Raw genomic sequence first — 22459 nt, forward strand, 5'->3', positions numbered from 1 at the left:
TCATTTTGATGAGTTGACCCAGACTAACTGCGATGAGGAGGACACCCAGATTCAAAACTATTCCACTCCAAGCATTAGCATTGATGTACCTAGGTGGGCCAGTGGAGGTGCTGTTTCTCATTACACTTCTAGGTCCTAAGTCCTAGAAGCCCCAAACTAATTCACGAGGCTATGGAAGAAACTGGGAAAATAAGTTGTGTATCTTCATCCACTGAACTGTTATAGAGCCATGAAGATGAATGAGCTACAGTTACAATCCTTAAAGCATAAGTCCTATTGAGTCCAAATAGTCCTATTGGGTCCCTAGAAACAATATCCAGTTAACATTTTATTTGTAAATTTCCAAAAACAATTAAAACTAAATAAAATAAATTTTTAGGAAACAAACACACACACACATATAGAAAAAAATAACACAAGGAAATAATAAGCCATAACAATTCGAATAGTGGTTTGTTTCTTTTTTCTTCATTTTTTTTTTTTTTAACTAATTGAGGCCAGAAAAGGAGCACATGGTGTTGGGAATGTTCCAGTTCTTGGGTTGGATGCACAGGTGTTCATCATGTCATAAATAAGCAAATTAAGGGCCACACATGGGTAATACTGACAGTGTGTCAAGAGCTAATGATTTATGTTTGACCCAATTCTGACTACTCAATGTCTTCAATGAAAGAAGGAAGGAAAGAGAGGCCGTGGAGTCTCCGTGCCTGCCTGCCTGCCTGCCTAACCTGTCTTTCCTTTCTTCTACTTTGTCTTTAGACATTCATCCCACAAACCTGTATTGGCATTGGGATGAATCAGACATGATCTTATCCTACAGAGGCACCTTTATTGAATTATCGTACTGTGCCCCATAAATACATGCAATTAAACTGTTTAAAAAGAGTCACCGTCTAATGCAGGAATCTGGCGATTCCCTAAGTGTTTGCTCTGACAGAGGTCAGGTGACATGGTGCTCTACAGCTTAGAGAAGGAGCCCCCACCCCAGCTGGGGCTAGGGAAGAATGCATATTTTTGTGCTTTGAGCTCTTAGCAAGAGGAAATATATACGTGGTTTACAAAGTCTCTAAAGCTGGAAAAGACAGCTTTGCCCTTGTCTTGGAATGGGGGCAAGAAAAGGGACAACAGCGACCATGAGGTTGGGACCATGAGAAAAAAAAGGACTGAGGATGTACTCTGGAGGGCACCATGTCAAACCCGGCATGACAGGAAGACTTCCTGGAGGGGGTGACATGTGCACAAGCGGGAAGCTGAAAGGTGCATTGGGGTTTCCTGGGAGTCTATATAGGGAGCAAGGTCAGCAGGTGCAAAGGCCCATGTTGGGGAGAGGCAGCGTGGTCACAGAGGGGCTCTGGGGTCCCAGTGTGGCTTGTCCCAGAGCCTAGATGCAGGGAGTTGAAATGCCAAGAGTGAAGGGAGTGGCACGGGTGGTTTTTCTTTTATGAAGACAGCCCTGGCAATAGGGATGGTGGTGCCCGAGCTGGGGAGAGGAACAGAATCTAAGTGCTAAGCAGGCCGGGCTCCTTGCTATTCAGGGGATGGAAGACTTGGGGGCCTTCAGGAGACTTGGGGGTGCTGTTGCAGCCACTCTTTTATGCCCTAGGCATAGTCTCATTTGAAAAGGCCAGATGGAACCCATCTGGAGTTGCCAGGGGAGCTAATTTCTCAAATCATGGCCACTGCCCTTCCCTGCCTTGTTCTAGAAGCTGCTGTCATGTTCCCCAGCAAGGAGGGGAAATAAAGACCATCCCCCTCCCCATCTGCCAAATTGCAGTAAGATCCAGGCAGAGAAACCATCAGCTCCAAAGTCTTGTTGCTCAAAGCTCCCCTTTGCTTCTGGTCTTTCCTCAAATTTTCTTTTCTTTCTGCCTAGCCACAGTGGCCAGGAGAACAGTTGCCTCAGGAGCTTCCAGGTAGGAGACCCAGGGAAGATATCAATGTGCACTGCTACCTGGATCCTTTCAAATCATTCCCTTAGCAGCTCTTCTGTGAGGGCACAGAGCATCCAGAGACATATCGGATACAGATGCTTGCCCAGCAGGGGGACCACAGTTTCAGGAGGGAGACAGTCATGCAAACCGACAATGATGAAGCAGAATAAGTAGGATAACTACTTTATCAACACACCCTGTTTGCCACTCCGCCAGGCTGACTCGGTTCATGAAGCACCATCCATTCCTCACACTCCTGCAGTAGCTTCCAAGCTGATTTCTGCCATCCACCCATCTCCTCTACTGCTGAGAGATTTTTCTGGAAGGCAAGGTCAAAAGTCTTGCCTAACTGATCTTGGGGAAAGAACAAACCCTTTGCAAAACCCTAAGCATCCTCCCAGTTACCACCTACTCAAGCATAGTCATCTACAGGCTCTGGGCTGTGCTAAGTATCTGTCCAGGCCACTATGCTGTCCCCTTACTTCCAGTGACTAATTCATGTAGCCATCTCCAATAGGAAGCATTCCCAGATTACCCTTCCCAGTTTAGGAAAGGAACACCAGAGCCCCCATGAAAACATTGCCTTCATGGGGTAGGATTATCTATACTCTTCCAGGACCCTGATAAAATCAGTCCTCTCCAATCTAGGCCCTCTGCCAGGTGTTTGGCACGGAGAGGGTTGGGGTCAGCAAATGACTGTGAAATGGACCTGATGTCAATTCTGGGATCACAGGCAGGGCGCCTAGGCCAGGAGCTTTCAATTTGCCCAAGGAAGCAAAGATAACAGAATCAGTGTGGGTCCTTTGCTCTGGCCACGCCCTCTGCCTTATCTTTGAGCTCTAGCTCGAAATGAAGCCGCCCACCATCTGCGCTGGTAGCCCCTGAGCAGAGATCCATCTCCCAGCGCCTCGGATGGGCTCGGAAGGCGCCTTGAAGCAGGTGCGGGATGAAATTGGACTTTAAAAGATGAGTTGAAGCCTGGTCTCGGAAATAAAGTGTGGACATGTGTGTGTCTACGGAAGGGGCTTATTAAATAATTCTCTTTCCCCGGCAGCTGTTTCCCACGTGCATTGAGTAAAGGCACAGAAGCTGTCTAGTGACTGGGTATCTCCTCCCTCTCAGGGCACCCACCCCGGCGCTGCAGGCGCGCTTGAATGAATGGGGGAGGACCGCGCGCATGAATGAGTGCGTGAGTGAGGGAGTGCGCGGGCAAGCGGGCGGGTGAGTGAATGGCGACCGCGCCGCTTCGGCACAGGGGAGCGGGCGCGGGTTCCACTTCCTTCTCCCGCCAGCTGGTGGCCTCGAGAAGGTGGCGGCGCCGGCAGCGGCTCGAGCTGGGACGGCCGGGGCGCGGGATGGTGGGGGAAGGGGCGTTCCCGGCGGCCGCGCCTTCCGCGGCTATTGGATTAGTGGCCTTCAGGGATGAGCTCAGCCGGATCGGCTTTCAGCTGCAGCCTCCGGGCCGGCCGGGAAGGCGGGGAGCGGGCGGCGGCGGCGGAGGAGGGGGAGGCGGCGGCGGCTGCAGCATCCAGGGCTGGCCGCGGCGGCCGGCGCGCCCCGCGCACAAAGGCGCCCAGCCCCTGGGGAAGGCGATGAGCGCACCACAGCCCGGGCCCGAGCCACCGCTGCAATCAGCGCTGCGTGCGTCCACAAATCTGGGGAAGACGCTGGGCGCGCCGGTGGTCGGCTGCCGAGGTGCGGCCCGTGCGCCCTGAGCGCGGGACTAGCCGCCCTCCAGGTCAGGCGCCAAGCTTCGGAGCGGCTAGAGCGCGGGCCTCCGCGCGCACCTAGGATCGGCGCAGTAAAGGCGCCTCCGGACTCTGGGCCGGACCTCCGGTTCCCTCTCGCCGCGTCTGAGCGCCAACTTCGCCAAGAACGCTCCCAACTCCAGGCCACCCTGCCGGGCAGAGAGGGCGCTGCTGCCGGGCACCAGTCGCGAGGACGCGCCGCTGGCTCTGGGGAGGAAGCCACCATCTGCGGGGTCACTCGGGCGCCCCTGAGTGGGCGGCAGCGGCAGCAGCAGACTTCTCTCCCGGGATTCCGGGACCTGCCAGCGCTGGGGATTCCTCCGGGGCAGGCGCTCGCCCTCTCTTTTATGGTGAGTATTTTCCATCCCCTGGTGAGGGGCGCGCGGGGGTCGGGAGCTGAAATCCAGCAGCTCTTCCTACGGGCCGGCACTCATCACAGTCAGCGCTCCAGATGTCGGTCTTGCTCCTGTCCCCGGGAATTTCTTTCGGCGGATTGTGGCAGTCCAAGGCGGTTGGTATGCGCGCAGCCCTGGAACGTTGGGGGCCCTCCTAGAGCGGTGGGTTCCAAGTCCGCTGCTTCTCTGTGTACTGGAGACAGCACACACACACACACACACACACACAGCCTCCAAAATTACCCTGCATGGGTATGGGTCCAATATCCGTCATTCACTGGCTGGGTGACCTTGGGCAAGGCGTCAGACCTCGCTTTTCTCATCCATAAGATGGGGATGAGAATTGTGCCAGTTTTCGAAGGGTACTGGAGGATCTGAGGCATGGTATGGAAACCGGTTCCGACACAGGGGAAGCTCTCAATCATACGTTAGCTTGCATTAGTATTAGTTGTGCGAGTCCCTGCATGTCATCCAACTTTCCAGAGCTGCTCTCTAGTCTGTGTAATGGGGACAACACTTCCTGGGCGGGCTGAGAGGAGAAATGTGTTAGTCCGGAGATTCGGAGCAGTGAAAGTAAAGCGCCTGGCACCGAGTAGGCACTAGTGAAGTGGTGGCTGTTGTCACGGTTTATTCCTGACGCTGGGACATGGAGGCTGATCGCCTAGCCGGAGAGCTACTTGGGGCCAGTTCCCGGCCTTGCTTGGATACAAACTTGGCTTTGCTTAGGAAGGGAGGGGATAGGGGCTCAGGGAAGGGGAGAGGAGGCCAGAGCCTCAAGAGCGCGGCAAATGTGTCCGCCCTGGTCGCGCTGGACGCGCCACCGGCTCCGAGCCAGGAGAGGACACCCAGCCCCAGACCTCTGACTGGCTGGAGAAGCTGGAGGAGTGGCTGCTCCCGCTGCCCCATGGCCAAGCGCGGGCTGCTGCCGACAGGAAGGGAGAAGAGGACACTTTGGTACCTCTGTCTTGAGGAGATGGGAAACTCTGGGTTCTGGAGCCGGGTTTGCATTCAAATTCTGCCTCCACCACCAGCCTGCAGTGTGACCTTGAACAAATTATCTAACCTTTCCCAGCTCTTTGGCACTCTGCCCTCCTCCGGAGTCCGGGGTGAAGATAGGAGTTCCCCTCTCCTTAGGAATCTGAGCCCCCTATCCACCTACTCACTTTCTCCCCCCCCCCAATTTGATGAGCCTAAATCTGGAAAATGTGAAATGACTCAGGGGAAGGCTATTAAAATGATTCACAATTTGCCCACCCCGGCCCTGTGGGAAGAGATCATAGCATTAGAGATAGTTCATCTTCTCTGTTCCACCTTGGCACCTCTGTCCTCCAGCTAAACTCTGCAGCTTCCATGCCCCCGGGCTGATAGGAGCTCCCCCAAATCCTTCTCTCAAATCTCTCCCCCCCAAACCTTTATTATTTATTTATTTTTTAGATTAAAGACTTGATTCTTTTTTTTCCTTCATTATTTTTTGAAAGCTGCAGATACAATGAGTTTGCAGAAAAACAAAGTGTCAAAAACATGTCAGGAACATGCTTTACCTAAGGCCACATTCCTCTGAGACAATTACCTTCTGATTCCCTCCTTAAAACTTCCTTAAAATGGTAATAAAATGAATTTAAGCCACCTTGGGGGTGGGGGCGAATGGCAAACAAAATCCAACTTAGCAGCCATTTCACTCAAATATCTCTTCAGTTTGTACTTCTTTTCTATTTTAAAGATGGATTAAATTCAAAGATGTAGAAATAAAATCTGAAAGGAAAAGAAATCACTATAAAGAGTCCAAAGAATTGCCACTCCTATTGCAACAGGCTCATCTCTTCTAATGTGGAGAAGTCTTCAAGTCAACAAGCACATGACCAAAGGCTTGAAGACCACAGACAATTCACACAGAGAGAAAGAAACAGAAACCAACTGTAACCTATAACAGGGTGTCCTACCTCACTGAAGAAGAAAAGTGCAGGCTAAAGCTTCATAGCTTTAATGCTTTTATAGTTTTTCCACATATCAGTTTATCAAATAGTAATAACCATTTATCAGAAGCATTCTTTTAAAAATGTAAATATACCCAATTTCTTCCTCACTTTTAGAACCTCCTCAAAGACTTTGAGTAAACTCTGGACATTCCCAGGGTCTTCCAGGTCCCCTTGTGTTCCTTTGTCCCCATTGGCCACCCCCTAACCTCCTGGCCTTCTTAGTTTTACAACAGCACTTCATGGGCTTATTCACCCTGATAGCATATTTGTCTCCTTAGCTTTTCATGGGACTGGAACTTTTTTATTATTCATGCAAATTTGTCCTAGTGGGGCTTCACTTCTAGCCCAGGCAGTGGCCAGGTCCCAGGCCAGAGCTCTGGGTTTCTTGCTCTTTTGGGAAAGAACCCAGTACAACTCACGATGTCACAGTTAATTTTTTCTAAGCTCTCTGGCCAGTTGTCACAAATCGAGGCTCTTGGAATGTCCGTCCCTTCTCTGTTAGTATAGGAACAGGGGGTCTCAGGCAGCAGCACCCCAGCTAGAATGAATCACTCGATGTGGGAATTCTTGAGGGCAGAGGGCCCTAGATCAAGGTCATCAGAAGTCTTTCCTGGTAGTCATTTTTTTAAAAAAAGCATAATGTGTGCACTTAACTTATGTGAATATGACTAAACATACTTGGCAAAAAAAGATCAATAATAAAAAATTAAAAATTCAGCAACACAGTTTAAATAAAACATGGTTCCTAAATAAGCTAACTGGGTTTTCCTGCTGCTGCTCAGAAATATGGATGTGTTCAGAGGCTGCAGGAAACAGCTATCTGGCTCTGACTTGGGGAAAGAGAGTGACACATCCCAAATCATTTATCTTGAACTTTCTGGACCTTCAAAAGACCTTCCTAGGGCAGTGTTGATTGCATGTGATTTTTTTTTTGCTTCACACATTGAGTTTAGAACTTAATCCCCACTTAAAATGTCTACTTTAATCGTGAAAAAACTTCTTGGTAAAAATGCAAGCCATACAAGAGGTGTAGAGCAGATATTCCTTCTTCAGACTGGCAAGGACTTAACACAGCCAGATGTAGCAGGTGCAGGGTGTGTGCTAGTCTGGGAGACAAATAGATTGGCTGGGCACCGCCCTGGCATCAAGACATGCAGCACATGGTCCAGGAGACATCAGCTAGAATGAGGGCACAGTGAGGTGGAGGAGTGGGACCAAGGGCTGCACACAGAATGGGTCAGGGAGAGTGAGGCATGGGAGGGTGGGAAGGCCCAGGGTGCCCAGTGTATGAAAAGAATGTGCCCTGAAGGCTCTGAGGTGGGCCCTGAAGAGAGACTGAGCATGGGAGAAATAAGCAAGTGCAGGTCTCAGGGACCCTTGAGTGCCAACCTAAGGGGTACAGTTTTAGTTTGGAGAAGCTGCCCGGAGGGCAGAACAGGCAGGTGGTAGGGTTTACCCTCTCAGCAGCATGGTGGGTTGGGAGGCAAAGATCTTCCTAGGGCAGTGTTGATTGGTCTGGATTAAGGGACAGTTGAAATCATTGAGTGAGGGAGGCGGAGAGATGGAGATCCACAGCAAAAGCAGGGGTGTGCAGAGGGGTACCTGGGACATGGGAAAGAGAAGGGGCATGGGTCAGCCTAGGATTTGTGATTCTGAGGTTCCAGTGGGTCCCCAGATGTCCCCCAGCACTAAGACACTGAGTGTATCCATGGTGGGGGTGGGGGGCTTCAGATGGAAAGAGGCCAGATGACTTTACAAGGTGGCCCGAGGAGCATGTTATCTAGGGTGACCAGAAGCTTCTAGTAGGGGAGCCTGGTGCTGAGGGAAGCAACGGCAGGAGCCCCAGCTTGGGAGTCTCTGCAGAGGCCTAGAGGTGTAAGTCCTAGGTGAATTTGCACAGAGAGAAGGGGGGCTGTGTCTGAAGATGTGACCTTGGGGGTTCACCCTTTATGGGCAGGCAGGACAGCTGCTGCTTTAAGCTCTGCATCTCCACGTGTTGGTGTGTATAGAGGGAGAGGCCAGAGCAGGGCCAGTGTCACCCACCAGGCTTGAAATGCTGTGAAATTAGGATAAACCAGAGCTCTGCCTTCTCCAGCTCAGCCCAGCTAGCTCTGCAGACACAACCACCTGTTAGCCACATTCTGGGAGAAATGCAAGTCCCAGAGGCCTGGGGCTGCAGCAGCTGCCTCCCAAATGCAGCCTCCCCACCGTGAGTCTCCCTTTCTCCCTCTTTCTATAGCTGGCATCCCAATGTCCCCCAGAGACATGCAGGCTTAATGAGGGACCTTCAGAAACACTAGCAGATCCCTATTATGGTCCCCTAGATAAACCCTGAGGCTGGAAGTGTTGTGCTTTTCTTTCAAGCATTCTGATTTCAGACAGTTGAGTTGAAGGGCAGAGTTCATCCTGGGAGATAAATAAGAAGTTAGAGGTGAGGATGGTCCTGTTCTCCTAATAGAAAATCTCTCCAGAGGGTTCCATGAAGGAGCGTCTTCCTCCTGCCCCTCTTTTCATGCTTTGCCCCAGCCTGAGCCATGCTGGACCTCACCGAGGCTGGCTGTCCTGAGGCAGCCCTCTGGGTGCTGGGGCAGCTGCATGGTGACCAGGCTTGCACGTGGCCTCACGAGCTCAGAGCTATGTGTCTTTCAAATGACCTTGCAGAGCAGGCTGGCCTGGTCCCCGCCCAGCAAGCCTCCCTCATCCCATCCCCTTCTCCTCCCAGGCTGACAGCTGAGCTTCTACCTTGGGGGCTCCTGGCTCAGTCACACACGTGGGAGGATTCCCATGGAAACCCCAGGAGGAGGGGAGGCCCGGGGAAGCCTCATTGATTCCGCTCCAGGAAGATGGGGCATGAGTCGGATCCACCTGGAACTGGACAGATGGCTGTCTTTGTGGGCGCTGGGGACGAAAGGGCTGCCCAGCCGGTCAGAGTGTGAACTCCCTGTGTGTGTGTGATGGGGAGAGGGAATGGACATCTGTGAATAAAACCTTGGAGGTTCCTGGGTGTGTCCACTGCTGGTGGGTTCATTCTGAGTGAGCATCGTTTAATAAAACAAACCCTCTACTCAATATCTGTATCAAGAAAATCTTAAAAACTTTCCTGTGGAACCAGGCCCAGGAAGACATTATTGGCACCATTGTAAACAGGTGCAAATTGAGGAGGAAAGGCATGACATGAATGGCCTGAGCTCATGTAGCTCTGCTCTCCAAGTTCTTTGCAGGTGATTTTTCAAGGTAGTGTGTCGCTTTTATTCCTCTGTTCACACCGTGCATCCCTAGACGTTCACCCACCGTTTTCTCTAAATCATGTGGATGGAGTCCTGGGGACTCTGATAAGGGAAACCCAGCCTCTGTCTTGAAGTTGTCCCCAGCCTGGCCCCTTGCCATAACTGTTGTGGTGGGAACAATCCCAGAAGCTCTGAGAGCAGGGGGGTGGGGCTCCCCCCCCAGGTGGCCTGCCCAGGCCCAATGGAATTGCACAGATGTGTGCCTGGGGGAGGGGAAGGGACGGTGGCAGTAGCAAGTTAGGGAACTGCAGGGAGCTTAAAGGAATAGAGGACAGAGATTCACTGAGGGAGATGGTTTGGGGAAGCATCATGGGACATTCTGGGAGGGTTAGAGCTAGGAGCGGACAAGGCAAGCCCTCAGAGGACTGGAGGCAGGGAGCAGGATTAGATGGCCTAGCGTCTTTACAAGCGTGGTGACATGTATTTGAAAGGAACGTGCAGTCTGCTGAGGGGATTCCGGGCGCTCAGGGCCTCCTTTCTCTTTGCAGTCTTTGCCATTATTCACACCTGTCACCAGGCCTCTCCCCTTTGTGGGCTGTCCCTAGAGGAAAATGATTGGTTCTCCTACTTTCCTGCAGTGGCGGATCCCCAGGGGCGCTATCATGACTGTGGTTAAAGGAAGCTAGGAAGCCTGCCCTTGCCCCTGCCCCATCAAATCCAAAGCCTGAGGCCACGCTGAGAGAGGCCATGTCACCCAGCCATCGCCAACGCCTGCAGCAGACTTGTCTCCCTGCAGACCCCCTGCCCGATGAGCCCACCCAGACACTCCTGGGTCTCTAAGAGAGTCACGATTTTCAAAGCACCGAGGCTTCTTAAATAGCATGCCATAGCTGTGCCCTGACACCTCACTTCCCTGTGACAGTAACACCGCCAGGGCCCTGGGGAGGGCACTGAGCAATCTGAGTTTTGTTTTCTTGCTCAGCCATGATTACCGCCCCAGAGTGGACCCTTCAGGATAATGTCATTAAGCGTCCCCATCCGAGCATGACAGAAGACATTAAGTTTGGTCTGGGAGAGTGTGGGGGAGGCCCCCTCTGGCAATTTGGAGATGGTGTTTTTCCCACAAGGAAGTTACATTTTGTAGTAGGTCCTATGTGCCTGGCCCTGTGCCATGTGCTGTGTCCCCAGCTCTCAGGTGCACAGTTCCTGGCTTAGAGCAGGCACCCACTGTTTGTTGAGTGAAAAAAATGAAGGTTACAAACAGGGAAGGTGCACAGAAGTGTCTAACAATGGGACGGACTGGATCCAGCCCAGAGGCAGCTGCTCAGAGAGGGTGACTATGTGCAGAGCCAGGCTCTGTGTTCCCCTCTCCTAACTCCAGCCCTGGACCTTTCACTGCTCTGTCCCTGGAAAAGAGCCAAGAGTGAGCCCTTCCTGTGCCTGGCATCATTTCTCCACCATCTCTGTGTGTGTGTGCTCTGCCTGGTTTTGCACACTTCCTGGGCACAGAAGTGCAGGTAAAACCTTCCTGTCCTCAGAAATGCCCTCAGGGAGAAAAAAAGCAGGGCCAGAAAGACATGTCTCCTGACTGGCCTGGGGCACACCAGAGGTCTGAGCAGGCTGCTAGAGGCCCAGTGGATCAGGGCAGGCTTCTTGGAGGGAGGGGGAACTCGCCCTCATGAACTGACCACCTCCCAGGGGCTCTATCTCCACAAACCCTCCTCACACGGAGAGTTCTGGACACTCATTAAGGAAATCAGTCTGCAGCAGATTGCCTGAAGGTGGTGAAATGGCGACAGGGCTTTCACCTTTTGCTGGGTCTCCTGGCTGCCCCGCCCTCTACCAGGTGATGCTGGTGACAGCCTCCATCCTTGCAAAAGCAGGCAAAGCAGCACTTTCCTGATGAGTCTGAGGGGTGAAGTCTTTGCCCAGGTCCCCGGAGACAGGCAGGGAGCCCAGCCCTGGGAGGTCTCCTGTGCTTCATTATATGGTCTGCTTCTGGTCCTCCTGAATGAATGGCTCGCCATCAGGGGACATACACACTGCTCTGGGCCCTGCATTGGGGAAGCAGCAAGGGGACAATCTTTTATATGCCTCCAAAGCTGTCATGGTGTGCTCATCAACAAAGTGTGTGGTAGGGGGAGCTGGTGACCACATGGAGCTGGGGACAGTGGGCACCATGGAGGGGGCGCTGTTCTAAACAGTGTGGAGGAAGATGTGAGAGTGACAGTGTTGTCCATCAAGTCATCCTCCATCCTGCTACTGAGTGGCTGTGTGACCCCAGAAGCCGTGATCCCTGGATGCCTGCCTCACAGGGCATGTGAACTTGGCAGCCACCCCCCCCTCCGCCCCCCCAGAGGAAGAGCTGACATTTGAGGTTGGTGATGGAGAGAGTGGAAAGGAGTGGAAGCAGAGGGGGCTGAGTTTGGCTGTCCAGGACGGGATCAGCTCTCTCAGCCACATGACATTGGTCAGGCTGCTTTTCCTCGGAACCTCAGATTCTGGGTCTGTTATTATGGGAGCAGAAGGCGTCTTTCAGTGAATTACCAAACAGGGCTGGCAGACTGCAGCCCCCTCGCCTCCCAGCTGACATCCCTGGGAATTCTGAACAAACTTACGGTATTTCTGGGTGCATGCTGGTCCAGCAGGGGCTCCCCACTATGCAGCCTGCACTTCAGGCACGGGATCCTGCTCTGTCCCCATAACCTGGCTGAGGCTCGAGGGCTTGGCAAAGTCAGGGTGAAGCTCTGTGGGGAGCAGAGGAAAGCCAGTTGTCTTTTTAGACTGTTCTGGGGCTTCCAGTTTTCCTACAGACACATGTGATGCCCTGATCCACTGGGCGTCCACAGTTCCACGTGGCCCTTTGAGTTAAATACCCTGTCCTTTGTCCTATTCCTTCTGCCACCTCCTTCTCCTTTCTCCTCCAGTAATGGCAGCAGGGAACACATTGTTCTGCACCTTGTTTGTTCAACTTTATCTCTTGGATCTTCTGTATCAGTACATTATTTTCTTCAGCATAGCATCCATTATATGAATTCAACATTTTCTTTTAGTTTATCTCCTGTTTCCTGCCCCCCCAATATTTTGCTGTTAATAACAATGTTGTATATGCATGCCATATGTGAAATGTAGTTTCGCACCTTTGAGAACATATACGAGTATATGAGGGAAGTAGAATTGTAAGTTCGAAAGGTACATGCATATGTGCATTTGCAATTTTAAAGATGGTGCTAATTTGATCACCACTGAGATGCACCAGTTAACATTCACTGTTTTTTTTTTTTTGTTTTGTTTTGTTTTGTTTTTTTGTTTGTTTTGTTTTTGGTACTGGTGATTAAACCCAGAGGCACTTAACCACTGAGCCACAACTCTATAGCCCCTTTTATTTTGAGACAGGGTCTCACTAAGTTGTTGAGGCCTCGCTAAATTGCTGAGGCTAGCTTTGAACTTGGGATCCTCCTGCCTCAGCCTCCAGAGTTACTGGGATTATAGGTGTGCACCACCATGTGTGGCAGTATTCACTTTTGCAACATATGAACCTGCCTTCTTTTCCACAGCTCCTCCACTGTGTGATGAGACAAAAATGACATTTCATTGTAGTTCAACTTGTTTCTTGCCCATGATGCTTTTCATAGAGCCTCTTTCAAGGGAGCCGTTGATATCTCCTTTTGGGTGCACTGTTTGTTGACATCTTCTCGAATTTCATAGTTGGGATGGTCTGTTCCTACTCATTTGTAGGAGTTTGTTACATATTTGTTGGTAACTTGTCTAACAAATATTCCTCTTGCTAATCACAAAGCCCAATTTCTTTTGTGAGTGCTTTTTTGCTCTGTGAGTTTGTTATTCCCCATTTTTCCTATTTTGCATATTCATGCCTTCTCTGGCCGCCCTTTTAAAATTATTAGATTAGCTGGGTGCAGTGGCTCACGCCTGTAATCCCAGCTGCTCTGGAGACTGAGGCAGGAGGATGGCAAGTTCAAAGCCAGCCTCAGCAGCTCAGCAAGATCCTGTCTCTAAATAAAATATAAAAAAGGGCTGGGGATGTGGCTCAATGGTTAAGCACCCCTGGTTTAATCCCTGGTACAAAAAAAATTAGATTAAGTGGTTTGTAAGCTTTTTATTTTTTTAATTTAGTCATTGCACTCATGCATTTAAAGTACATTTAGTAATATTTGAACATGATAATCTTTTGAGATAAATTAATCTGAATAAAGGCCCACAATAACAATTTTTTTTGAGAGAGAGAGAGAATTTTAAAATATTTATTTTTTGGTTTTCTGTGGACACAACATCTCTGTTGGTGCTGAGGATCCAACCCAGCGCCTTGTGTATGCCAGGCGAGCGCGCTACCACTTGAGCCACATCCGTAGCCCAACAAATTTTAAAAGAAAATTCAAAATATTTTATAGATTTTAAATATTTTAAAAATAAAATTCATCCAAATACTACATGTTTGTATTAGATTAATGACTAATGAGGTAAGAGGTGGGTGAATTTTAGTTTTTGACTTTTTTTGATATGTCTTAAAATTGAGAAATTGATTAATTTTTAAAAAATCAATAGTTTTTTTTAAAGAATAATTTTAGATTTTGGGAAAAGTAAAACAAGTACTTCACCTAGCATGCATGAAGCCCTGGGTTCAATCCCCAGCACTGCAAAAAGTGAAACCAATAAACAAACCAAAACCAATAGGGCAGACGTGTCTTATATACCCACAATGTTTTCCCTATAATGAACCTTTTACATTAGTGGTGCACATTATCAGAACTAATGAACCAATACTGCACATTATTATTAACTAAAGTCCACACTGTATTCAGATTTCCTTCATTTTTTACCCAGAGTTCTGTTGCTGTTCGAGGATCCCATCCAGGATACCACGTTATGTGTGGTTCTTATTGGTCATCTTGGGCTTCTCTGGCTGTAACATTTTCCCAGGCCTTCCATGCTCTTAATGACCTTGATGGTTTGGAGGGGCACTGGTCAGGTACCTTGTTGGACTCCCTCCAGCTGGAATTTGTTCAATGTTATTCTCATGATTGGACTGTAGGGAAGGAAGTGCACACAGGTGAAGTGACGTTTCATTATCTCACATTCAGGGGACATGTCATTAAACATGATAGATTAACAATAATAATATAATGGTTAATAAGAGCAGATAACATGGCAGGTTAGTCTGGATGAGATAGTTTATATGTTCTATTGGTTTGTTTTTGTTTTTGTGTAGCATTTCCCCTATCCTCCCCCCCCACAAAAAAAAAAAAAAAGAAAAAGAAAACCGCTCTTGGGTTTTTGATTAGATCCATTACTTCTCCATTTCATTATGTTTAATTCATATATTTTCATTGTTAAAAATTTATTAACTTTGGGTATTCCAGCAATGATTTCCTCTGGGTGCTGCTTACAAGCATCCCCTGGGTTCTAAGGGGTGGAATGTTTCCTTATTGCTTTTTTCCAGCTATTCTGCAATTTTACATGGATTTTTTTTTCCAAGTTGTTCAAAGAGATTTTTTTAAAATGTGCAAGTGATAGGGTTTTGTGATTCAGAATTTTGTGATTTGTTTCTACATTTTCTGTTATCAGACAGTATTGCTTTTGCTTTTGGATAGGGTTTTATTTGTGGCCTAACATGTGGGAAATGTTTTCTATGGTTCCAGGAACACCTGAAAGAACATGCCTCCTATGTTTTCAAGGTATAGCATTGGATATGCACATCAATTAGATCTGTCTTATTAATTATGCAAGTTTGGCTTTTTTATGTCTTTACTTAATTTGATCTATTGATCTGTCATGAGTAGGAGAGGGGAATTAAAATTACCTACCTCTAATGTGTTTCTGAGATCCCTCCCCTATGTTTCCTCTAGTTTTTGCTCTGAATTTTGGTGCTATTATTTGGTGTGTTAGATCTTCAACAACAGATCATATTCTTCATCTAAAATACAATAAAAGTGTTGGGTGCAGTGGCCCACACCTGTAATTCCAGCAGCTCAGGAGGCTGAGGCAGGAGGGTTCACAAGTTCAAGTCCAGACACAACAACTTAGCAAGGCCCTAAGCAACTTAGTGAGACCCTGTCTCAAAATAAAAAATACAAAGGACTGAGTATATGGCTCAGTGGTTAAGTGTCCCTGGATTCAATCCCTGGTACAAAACAAACAAAAGAAAAAAATACATTAAAGTGTAATATAAAAAAGAATATTAAATATGATACAATAAAATCTAATAAAGAATACTAACGTATTCTTCTTTGTCTGATTTTAAATATTTTTCCCTGAAATCAGCTTTACCTGCATAATATAGTCATGTACAGTTTCTTCTTATTTTGAGTTTACACTTTCCTGTTATATTTTTCTCTTCCTTTATTTTCACAATTGTTGAATCTCTTTGCTTTGGGGGTGTCTCTTGCATGTAGCATGTCGTTGGGTTTTTTGTCTTATTTCCCAATTTTAGGATCTTTTTTTCTAGTAGTTTCTATGGGCATACACTGACATAATTATTACCTTGGTCTTGGTTTTACTGCCACATTTTATGTCTCTATATCTTTTTGCTTCAGTTGCTTCATAAAACAAAATCTTTGAGTATATGGTCTACTTGGTTTTGTGTTGTGTTCCTTCTGACAGTTTGGAAGGTTTGTATTTTATTTTTACTTCTGGAGGTTATTCTTATAATAACTATATAAAATGGATTTAATGTTTTGTTTAGACTGTTCCAGTTGTCTCCCTCCTAAAATAAGCAACTACAAAATTAGCTTGCAAATTTGGTTACAATTTATATCTGCTTTGTGACAGCATTTTTTATGATGAGTGGTATTGACTGGCCATTTTTTCCCTCTGTTATTTTTACTCCTTTATTTCTCTAATAGCTTCTTTAACTGTATCCTGTACTGGTTCTTCCTTGAAAGAGGAACAAGCATTTTGCAAACAATCTAGGAATTAGTTTAGGAAGGCAGGATTACTCTCTAGTTCACAGAAACTTTGTTCCCAGGATTGTTACAGCGACTTCTTTTAGTCTTTGCAGAGGTCTGTGGCTGTGGTTTCTTCCAGTTCAGAACCCTCCTCCAACCACCTCACCAACACACAGATTCCTGCAAAGATGGCATGTTGGTGGTTTCCTCCACCAGTCCTGCCCTCATCATCCCCTAAAACATCAGAGGCAGGGGCCACTGCCAGACTGTTCCTGCTGCTCCTGGAACCCTTGGTTTTCTCCTTCAGGAATATCAGCTGCTGGGTAGCTCTGCCAACTCTCCAGCCGCAGGTGTCTTCTCAAGGTGTTACCTCCCCCCACTTTGGATCTTCACTGCTTTGGACAGCCCTTGACTGCTTTTGACAGCTCTTCCCTTTAAACTGTGGTTGGGATTACAAATGTGTTTTAGTTTTGCTGAAGAGGGAGTTTGCATTTTTGTTTTTCTTTCTTTTTCATTTTGGATGCTTTCAGATATGAAAATGAGTAACTTTCTTCCGCCGTCTTAAAACTGTCTAGTGCTCCACATTTCCACATGCTCTGCTATTCCTCAGGTCAAACATTAGCCAAAACTCTCTGAATAGGGTCAACATCAGCTGAAGCTGAGGTCTAACAACAGAATGGAAAGAAAATGGGAGTCTAGAATAAAAGGGAGGTTGTTCCAAGCCCAGCAGCTCTCGGATCAGGGAGGGGAGGGCACATGCCTCTGGTCTGCAAGGCTCAGCTCTCCTCTCTCAACTCCCAGGGCCTGTCCAAGCAGCCCAAGCAGCCCGGGTTCTAGCTGGTCTTCTAGTGGTCAATTTCTCCTCCTTGAAAACCAGAATCTTGCATCGGGGAATGCAAATTGGGGGTAAAGGCTGTCAACAGTGTTTATAAACCAAAGAAAGTACTGGCACATCCAAGGGAAACAGGGTCCACACAGGATGCTCAGAAAACAGAGCCAGAGGAGAAACACCACAGAGGCCCAGGGTAGCCCTTTATAATATAGATTCTCAGATTCCTAGACCACCTGGAGGGAAGTATTTTATCCCCATTTCACAGATGAGGAACCTAGAGTCTGAGAGAGGCTTAGAGAAACAAAACTAACATGGAGAGGAAAGATTTGGGTGCAGTCTGTCTGGCTCCAGAGCTTGGACACCAGCTCTTGTATACTACCCACTTTGTCCCCATTGGTCTTCCCATGGAGATGGCACCTGATCCTCAGAGGGTTGCCTCCTGCTCTTGTCCCTGGGTGATCCTGTGGATTCTGGTTCTGTTGTTTTGCTTCTCACGCCTGGCTATATTTTAGGATGCTTTTTCGTGGTGGGTGAAGGGTACCCACCAATTGTTCTATCACCAAAGTATGTTCCCAGCCTTTTTTACTTATGAGACAGGGTCTTGCTAAGTTACCAAAGCTGACCTCAAACTTGTGATCCTGCCTCAGCCTCTCGAGTAACTTTGATCACCACCGGGGGCTTTTAGGATGTTTTTTAAGCTCCCTAGGGCAGCCAGGGCTGGGAACTCATGGACCACACCCTAAATATCTATGGCCCCAGCCTCCCTGGGTTCAGCCCTTATTTCTAAAATGATTACTTATGATTGCTCTAATGCAGAACACAGATTCTGAAATCAGGTGACCTTGGCTTGAATATTGGCTCTTTCACTTATTAGTAGTGGACTTTGGCTAATTATTTATCCTATGCCTGGAATAATAACCTATGTGTTATTAATAATAACCGATGTGTCTTACAGTGAGGTCTTAAGGATTAAATGAGCTAATATCTAAATCATTTCCAACAGTGTCTGGCATATGGCAGGTGCTCGATAAATGCCAGATATGAATATATTAATTATCATTATTATTATGCATGCACAAGGGCTCAGCCAAGGCATGGGCATAAATGAAATAGTAACTGGCTGTTGATGCTGCTGTTATAACCCGTGCCCTTTGCTTCTTTCTAGGAGCTTGGGCCCCTGCCGCAGCCCAGTGGAGGCTGTGGAGGTCTGCGGTCCGGAAACCGGGTTCCCAGCCCCGTGGTCTGTCCCTGGCTACGGGGAGTGGAGGCTCCCACGAGGTAGCAGTGGCCTGCAGTGGCCCCCCTCTCCACAGTGAGCCATGGGCCAGAAGCTCTCCGGGAGCCTCAAGTCGGTGGAGGTGCGGGAGCCTGCGCTGCGACCCGCCAAGCGCGAGCTGCGAGGTGCAGAGCCCGGGCGGCCCGCCCGGCTGGACCAGCTGTTGGACATGCCCGCGGCGGGGCTGGCCGTGCAGCTGCGGCACGCGTGGAACCCCGAGGACCGCTCCCTCAACGTCTTCGTCAAGGAGGACGATCGGCTCACCTTCCACCGGCACCCGGTGGCGCAGAGCACGGACGGCATCCGCGGCAAGGTGGGCCACGCGCGCGGCCTGCACGCCTGGCAGATCCACTGGCCCGCGCGACAGCGGGGCACCCACGCGGTGGTGGGCGTGGCCACGGCGCGAGCCCCGCTGCACTCGGTGGGCTACACGGCGCTGGTGGGCAGTGACGCCGAGTCGTGGGGCTGGGACCTGGGCCGCAGCCGCCTCTACCACGACGGCAAGAACCGGCCCGGGGTCGCCTACCCGGCCTTCCTAGGACCCGAGGAGGCCTTCGCGCTGCCCGACTCGCTGCTGGTGGTGCTGGACATGGATGAGGGCACGCTCAGCTTCATCGTGGACGGCCAGTACCTGGGCGTGGCCTTCCGAGGCCTCAAGGGCAAGAAGCTGTACCCGGTGGTGAGTGCCGTGTGGGGCCACTGCGAAGTCACCATGCGCTATATCAATGGCCTTGACCGTAAGTGTGCTCGGTGAGGTGCAGGGGGTTCAGAGATTGCCTGTGGGTCCTGAGAGTTGGGGAAGGAGACCGGAGGTGGAGCCAGTGCAGCAGCCGCTGGGATGATCCTGCCATGCAGGGGCGGTGGTTAGCCATGGGTTTGAATCCTGACCTTTTTGCAGGCCTGGTGGCTTGGGCTGTGCTTCATTTTCCCATTTGCCGAATAGTGGTGGGAGCAATCTAGCTTAGGGTTGTCGTGAGGATCAAACACGATGCTGTGTGTGCTTAGCACAGTGACTTTGCGTAGAGATGTTCATTACCCATCCTTCTGGCTGTACAAGAGGTGCCCAGAATAATCCATGCTAGTCACAGCAGGAGGAAGGTAACAGGAAGACCGTCCCTGGGCTGAAATGCCATGCACCCCAGTTACTGATAAGTGATGAGCCACTTTAGCATCGGTCATGTATTGACCGCTTGCTGTATGCAGGGGCTGAACCCCCAAATTCAGCTCTTGCTGGTGAACTGTTAAAGGAGTAACTGTCTCTCATCCCCCAGTTGACGATTTCCCCATAGGAATGGAAACTCAATGTTGTCACATCTTTGGATTTTTCCAAAAGCACCCAGAAATCTAGATTGTGTGAACTGTCCCGATTTTTAAAGTTAGCAGCTACTGGAAACTTTACCAGCTAGCTTGGGGAGGCAGGTGGCCTCTGGACAGAGGCCCCAGGAGGGCATATGTCCCCAGTTGAATCTAGGCTGAGCTGGGCCAGGAATCAGGCACTGACCGCTGCTCATTCCACACACCAGCCTACCAGCTGGTGCGCTCAGCTGTCTGGTATGATTGGTGGTGTTCTTGCTCATATTTTATTTTTGTGGTTGTTGCACTAAGAGTGTCATGGAATGGCAAAGCGTTACTCCATTTTGTTTTACTGGATAAACCTTGGAGTGGAAGAGTACATCTTGAGAAGGGCATAATTAGTCTTAATGGAAAGTGTCTGGGGTCCTCTTAAGACAGGGTGACCAGGCAAACCCCAGAGGTGAGCAAACCAACAACATCAGCAAACACTGTTTAGTGGAATGGGAAATTTTACTTGCTGGAATTAGTCACTGGACCAGAAGAGTGGCCCGGGTATACCAATGTTCTGGAGTCTGATGTTCTTTATTTCCACCTGTGTATCTCCCCAACACTTAGTGTTTTTGTCTTAGGTGACTCCACTTAACTCTATAAACTTCACTGTACTCATCTCTAAAAAATGGGACAGTACTGGCCATTTCCTTATCTGTGGTGACGTCATATATGGTGGCACCAATAATATGATAGCCAGGATTAAAGGCCTAATAGCCAATGGGAGCTACCAAAACCAATGGTGAGACCCCCAGATGGGCTTCCTCTTGGCGGTTAACTCACACCATTCAGACCATGGCTTGGCCTTCAGATATGAAGCTGAGATGTGAGGAGGGCGGCCACCAGTGGCTCCCTCCTGGATGTTAGGGTCAGGGCAGTCTCCTCCTGGACCACGATCAGGGAGGCCAGGTACGGAGGGACAGTTGTGTTTGGGCATTTTTAAGCTCAGGTCCTTGCAATAGTTGGAGAAGCTCAGTGGGACTGAAACTTGGAGCTTTCCATCCTCCTCTCCCCTGGCCTTGATTTTTCAGTTTGGCAGAATCTGGAGGACCCATCCAGGAGGCCAGGGAGGCCAGGGTGTCATCTGTAACAAACCTGGCATTTCCCATTTAGTGAGGAGGGTTGGCATGTCTGATGTGGCACTAGCCTGTTCTGCAGGCAAGATACTGTTTTCAGCCTTGGGCAAGACATGATACAGAAAGGGCCAGCTCAGCATGGGACCAGCCCTGACCACAGGGTGGCCAGAGAACAGGCTGCAGTGGAGTCCCAGGAGTGGGGTAGTGATTGGGAAGGTGCTGTGAGTCCCCGTAGTGAATGACTGGGGCCAAAGTCCACCATGGATCTCTAGGGACTGGGAATAGTTTGGCTCCGGGCAGGGAAGGAGACCCAAAGTGGGGACCTGTGGATAGGGAGAATTCTGAGCCAGTGTTAGTTGGGGACATGGTGGCTGGTCCCCAGATAGCCCTGACTAGGAAGTGGGGGACCAGGGTCAGAGACATGCTCGGGAGAGAGAAGACGGGGATGTTCCCTGGGATTCCTTCCCCCCAGGATTATAGTGGAAGAGAGCTCTGCTGGGGGGAAGAGGAGCAGCCCCCCCCAAGGCCTGGGCTAGACTGCAGCAGCACTCAGCAGGAAGGCTCTCACCAATCCTGACCTCCTCTTTCAAACTTCAGCATTCTCCTTTGCAAAATGGGGATGATAAAATTCACTAGCAGGGAGACTGAGTCAGGAGGACCACTGAGTTGATGCCATAGCAACTTAAGAAGACCCTGTCTCGAAATAAAATATGAAGAGCTGGGGATGTGGCGTTCAGAGGTAGAGCACATGTCTAGCATGTGCAAGGCCCTGAGTTCTATCACTAGTACCTCAAAACAAAACAAAACAAAAATAAAACCTCACCAGCACAGAGCAGACTCCCAGCAATGGGGGCCCGCTGCTTCAGTTAACTAGGTGATCTGGGTAGGTTCTGGGGTTCATCTATGGAATAAAATGGAAGTGGTTTTCAGAGAGGCTTTTCCTCTAATGAGACGGAAGTAAGTTAATGGATATCACTTTTAATTTCTGAATTTTTTGTGACTGTAAAAGCAAGGCTTAGAAAGGCCTTAACCGCAGTGAACTCAGAAGCACGTGTTTGCTGGGACGGGAGCTCCTGGCCATGCGATTTCCTCTGGCAAACAAGATGCGATTTCATATTGCAAACACATAATGTCTGTTGTCAATTTTGCAAGTGGAATTGTTCTTTTGCTGCAGCGTGGAGTGAAATGGGGCCCCGCATCTGGGAGTTTATTGCAAAGAGCTGCAGGATGCCCAGGGGCTCTGGCATCCCAGTGAGCTGAGAAGCATGGTTACCTACACCAGGCAAATGGGAAGCTGTCCCAGATTGTCAAGGGCCCAAGTAATAATAATAATGGCAATAAGAATGCCAGCTAACACTTATGCAGTGCTCAGCCTGTGCTGGGCTCTATGCTAAACACTTCACACATTTTAACTCATTGTAACAACTGTGTTGTGTGTGTGTGTTGGGGGGTGGGTGTTGTTTTTCCAGCACTGGGGATTGAACCCAGGGCTTCCTGCAGGCCAGGCAAGCACTCTACCGCTGAGCCACATCCCTGTAACAACTTTCTGAGTGAATACCTGTCATATCATCTTCACTTCGCCATGAAGAAATTAAGGCACAGAGAGCTTGAGCCACTCAAGGTTGCCCAGATAGTACCTGTGGGAGCCTGGATGGCATCCGTCTGCCAAGGCAGGGAGAGAAGGCCCAGCAGGGTCTGCTCACCTGGCTGGGTGGCCATGCAGCCAGGGCTGACCCCAGCCTTCTGCAGTGAGTT

The 22459-nt window shown here is 49.3% G+C and overlaps 1 protein-coding gene across 2 annotated transcripts in view; it reads left to right on the forward strand.

Annotated features, from left to right (window-relative positions):
• Positions 1-3399: 3399 nt before the first annotated feature.
• Positions 3400-22459, forward strand: part of Spsb4 (splA/ryanodine receptor domain and SOCS box containing 4) — a 67905-nt gene continuing 48845 nt past the window's right edge. Inside the window, exons 1-2 of one of the 2 annotated variants that reach the window (XM_040269889.2) lie at positions 3400-4029; positions 18177-18966. In XM_040269889.2, the coding sequence (XP_040125823.1) occupies positions 18331-18966 (636 nt within the window). In that variant the 5' untranslated portion in view covers positions 3400-4029; positions 18177-18330. Of the gene's footprint in view, positions 4030-18176; positions 19025-22459 lie in introns of both variants that reach the window. The other variant, XM_005328025.5, reaches the window with a different exon arrangement.

Source organism: Ictidomys tridecemlineatus, chromosome 3, assembly GCF_052094955.1.
Source record: "Ictidomys tridecemlineatus isolate mIctTri1 chromosome 3, mIctTri1.hap1, whole genome shotgun sequence".
NCBI classification, from domain to species: Eukaryota; Metazoa; Chordata; class Mammalia; order Rodentia; family Sciuridae; genus Ictidomys; species Ictidomys tridecemlineatus.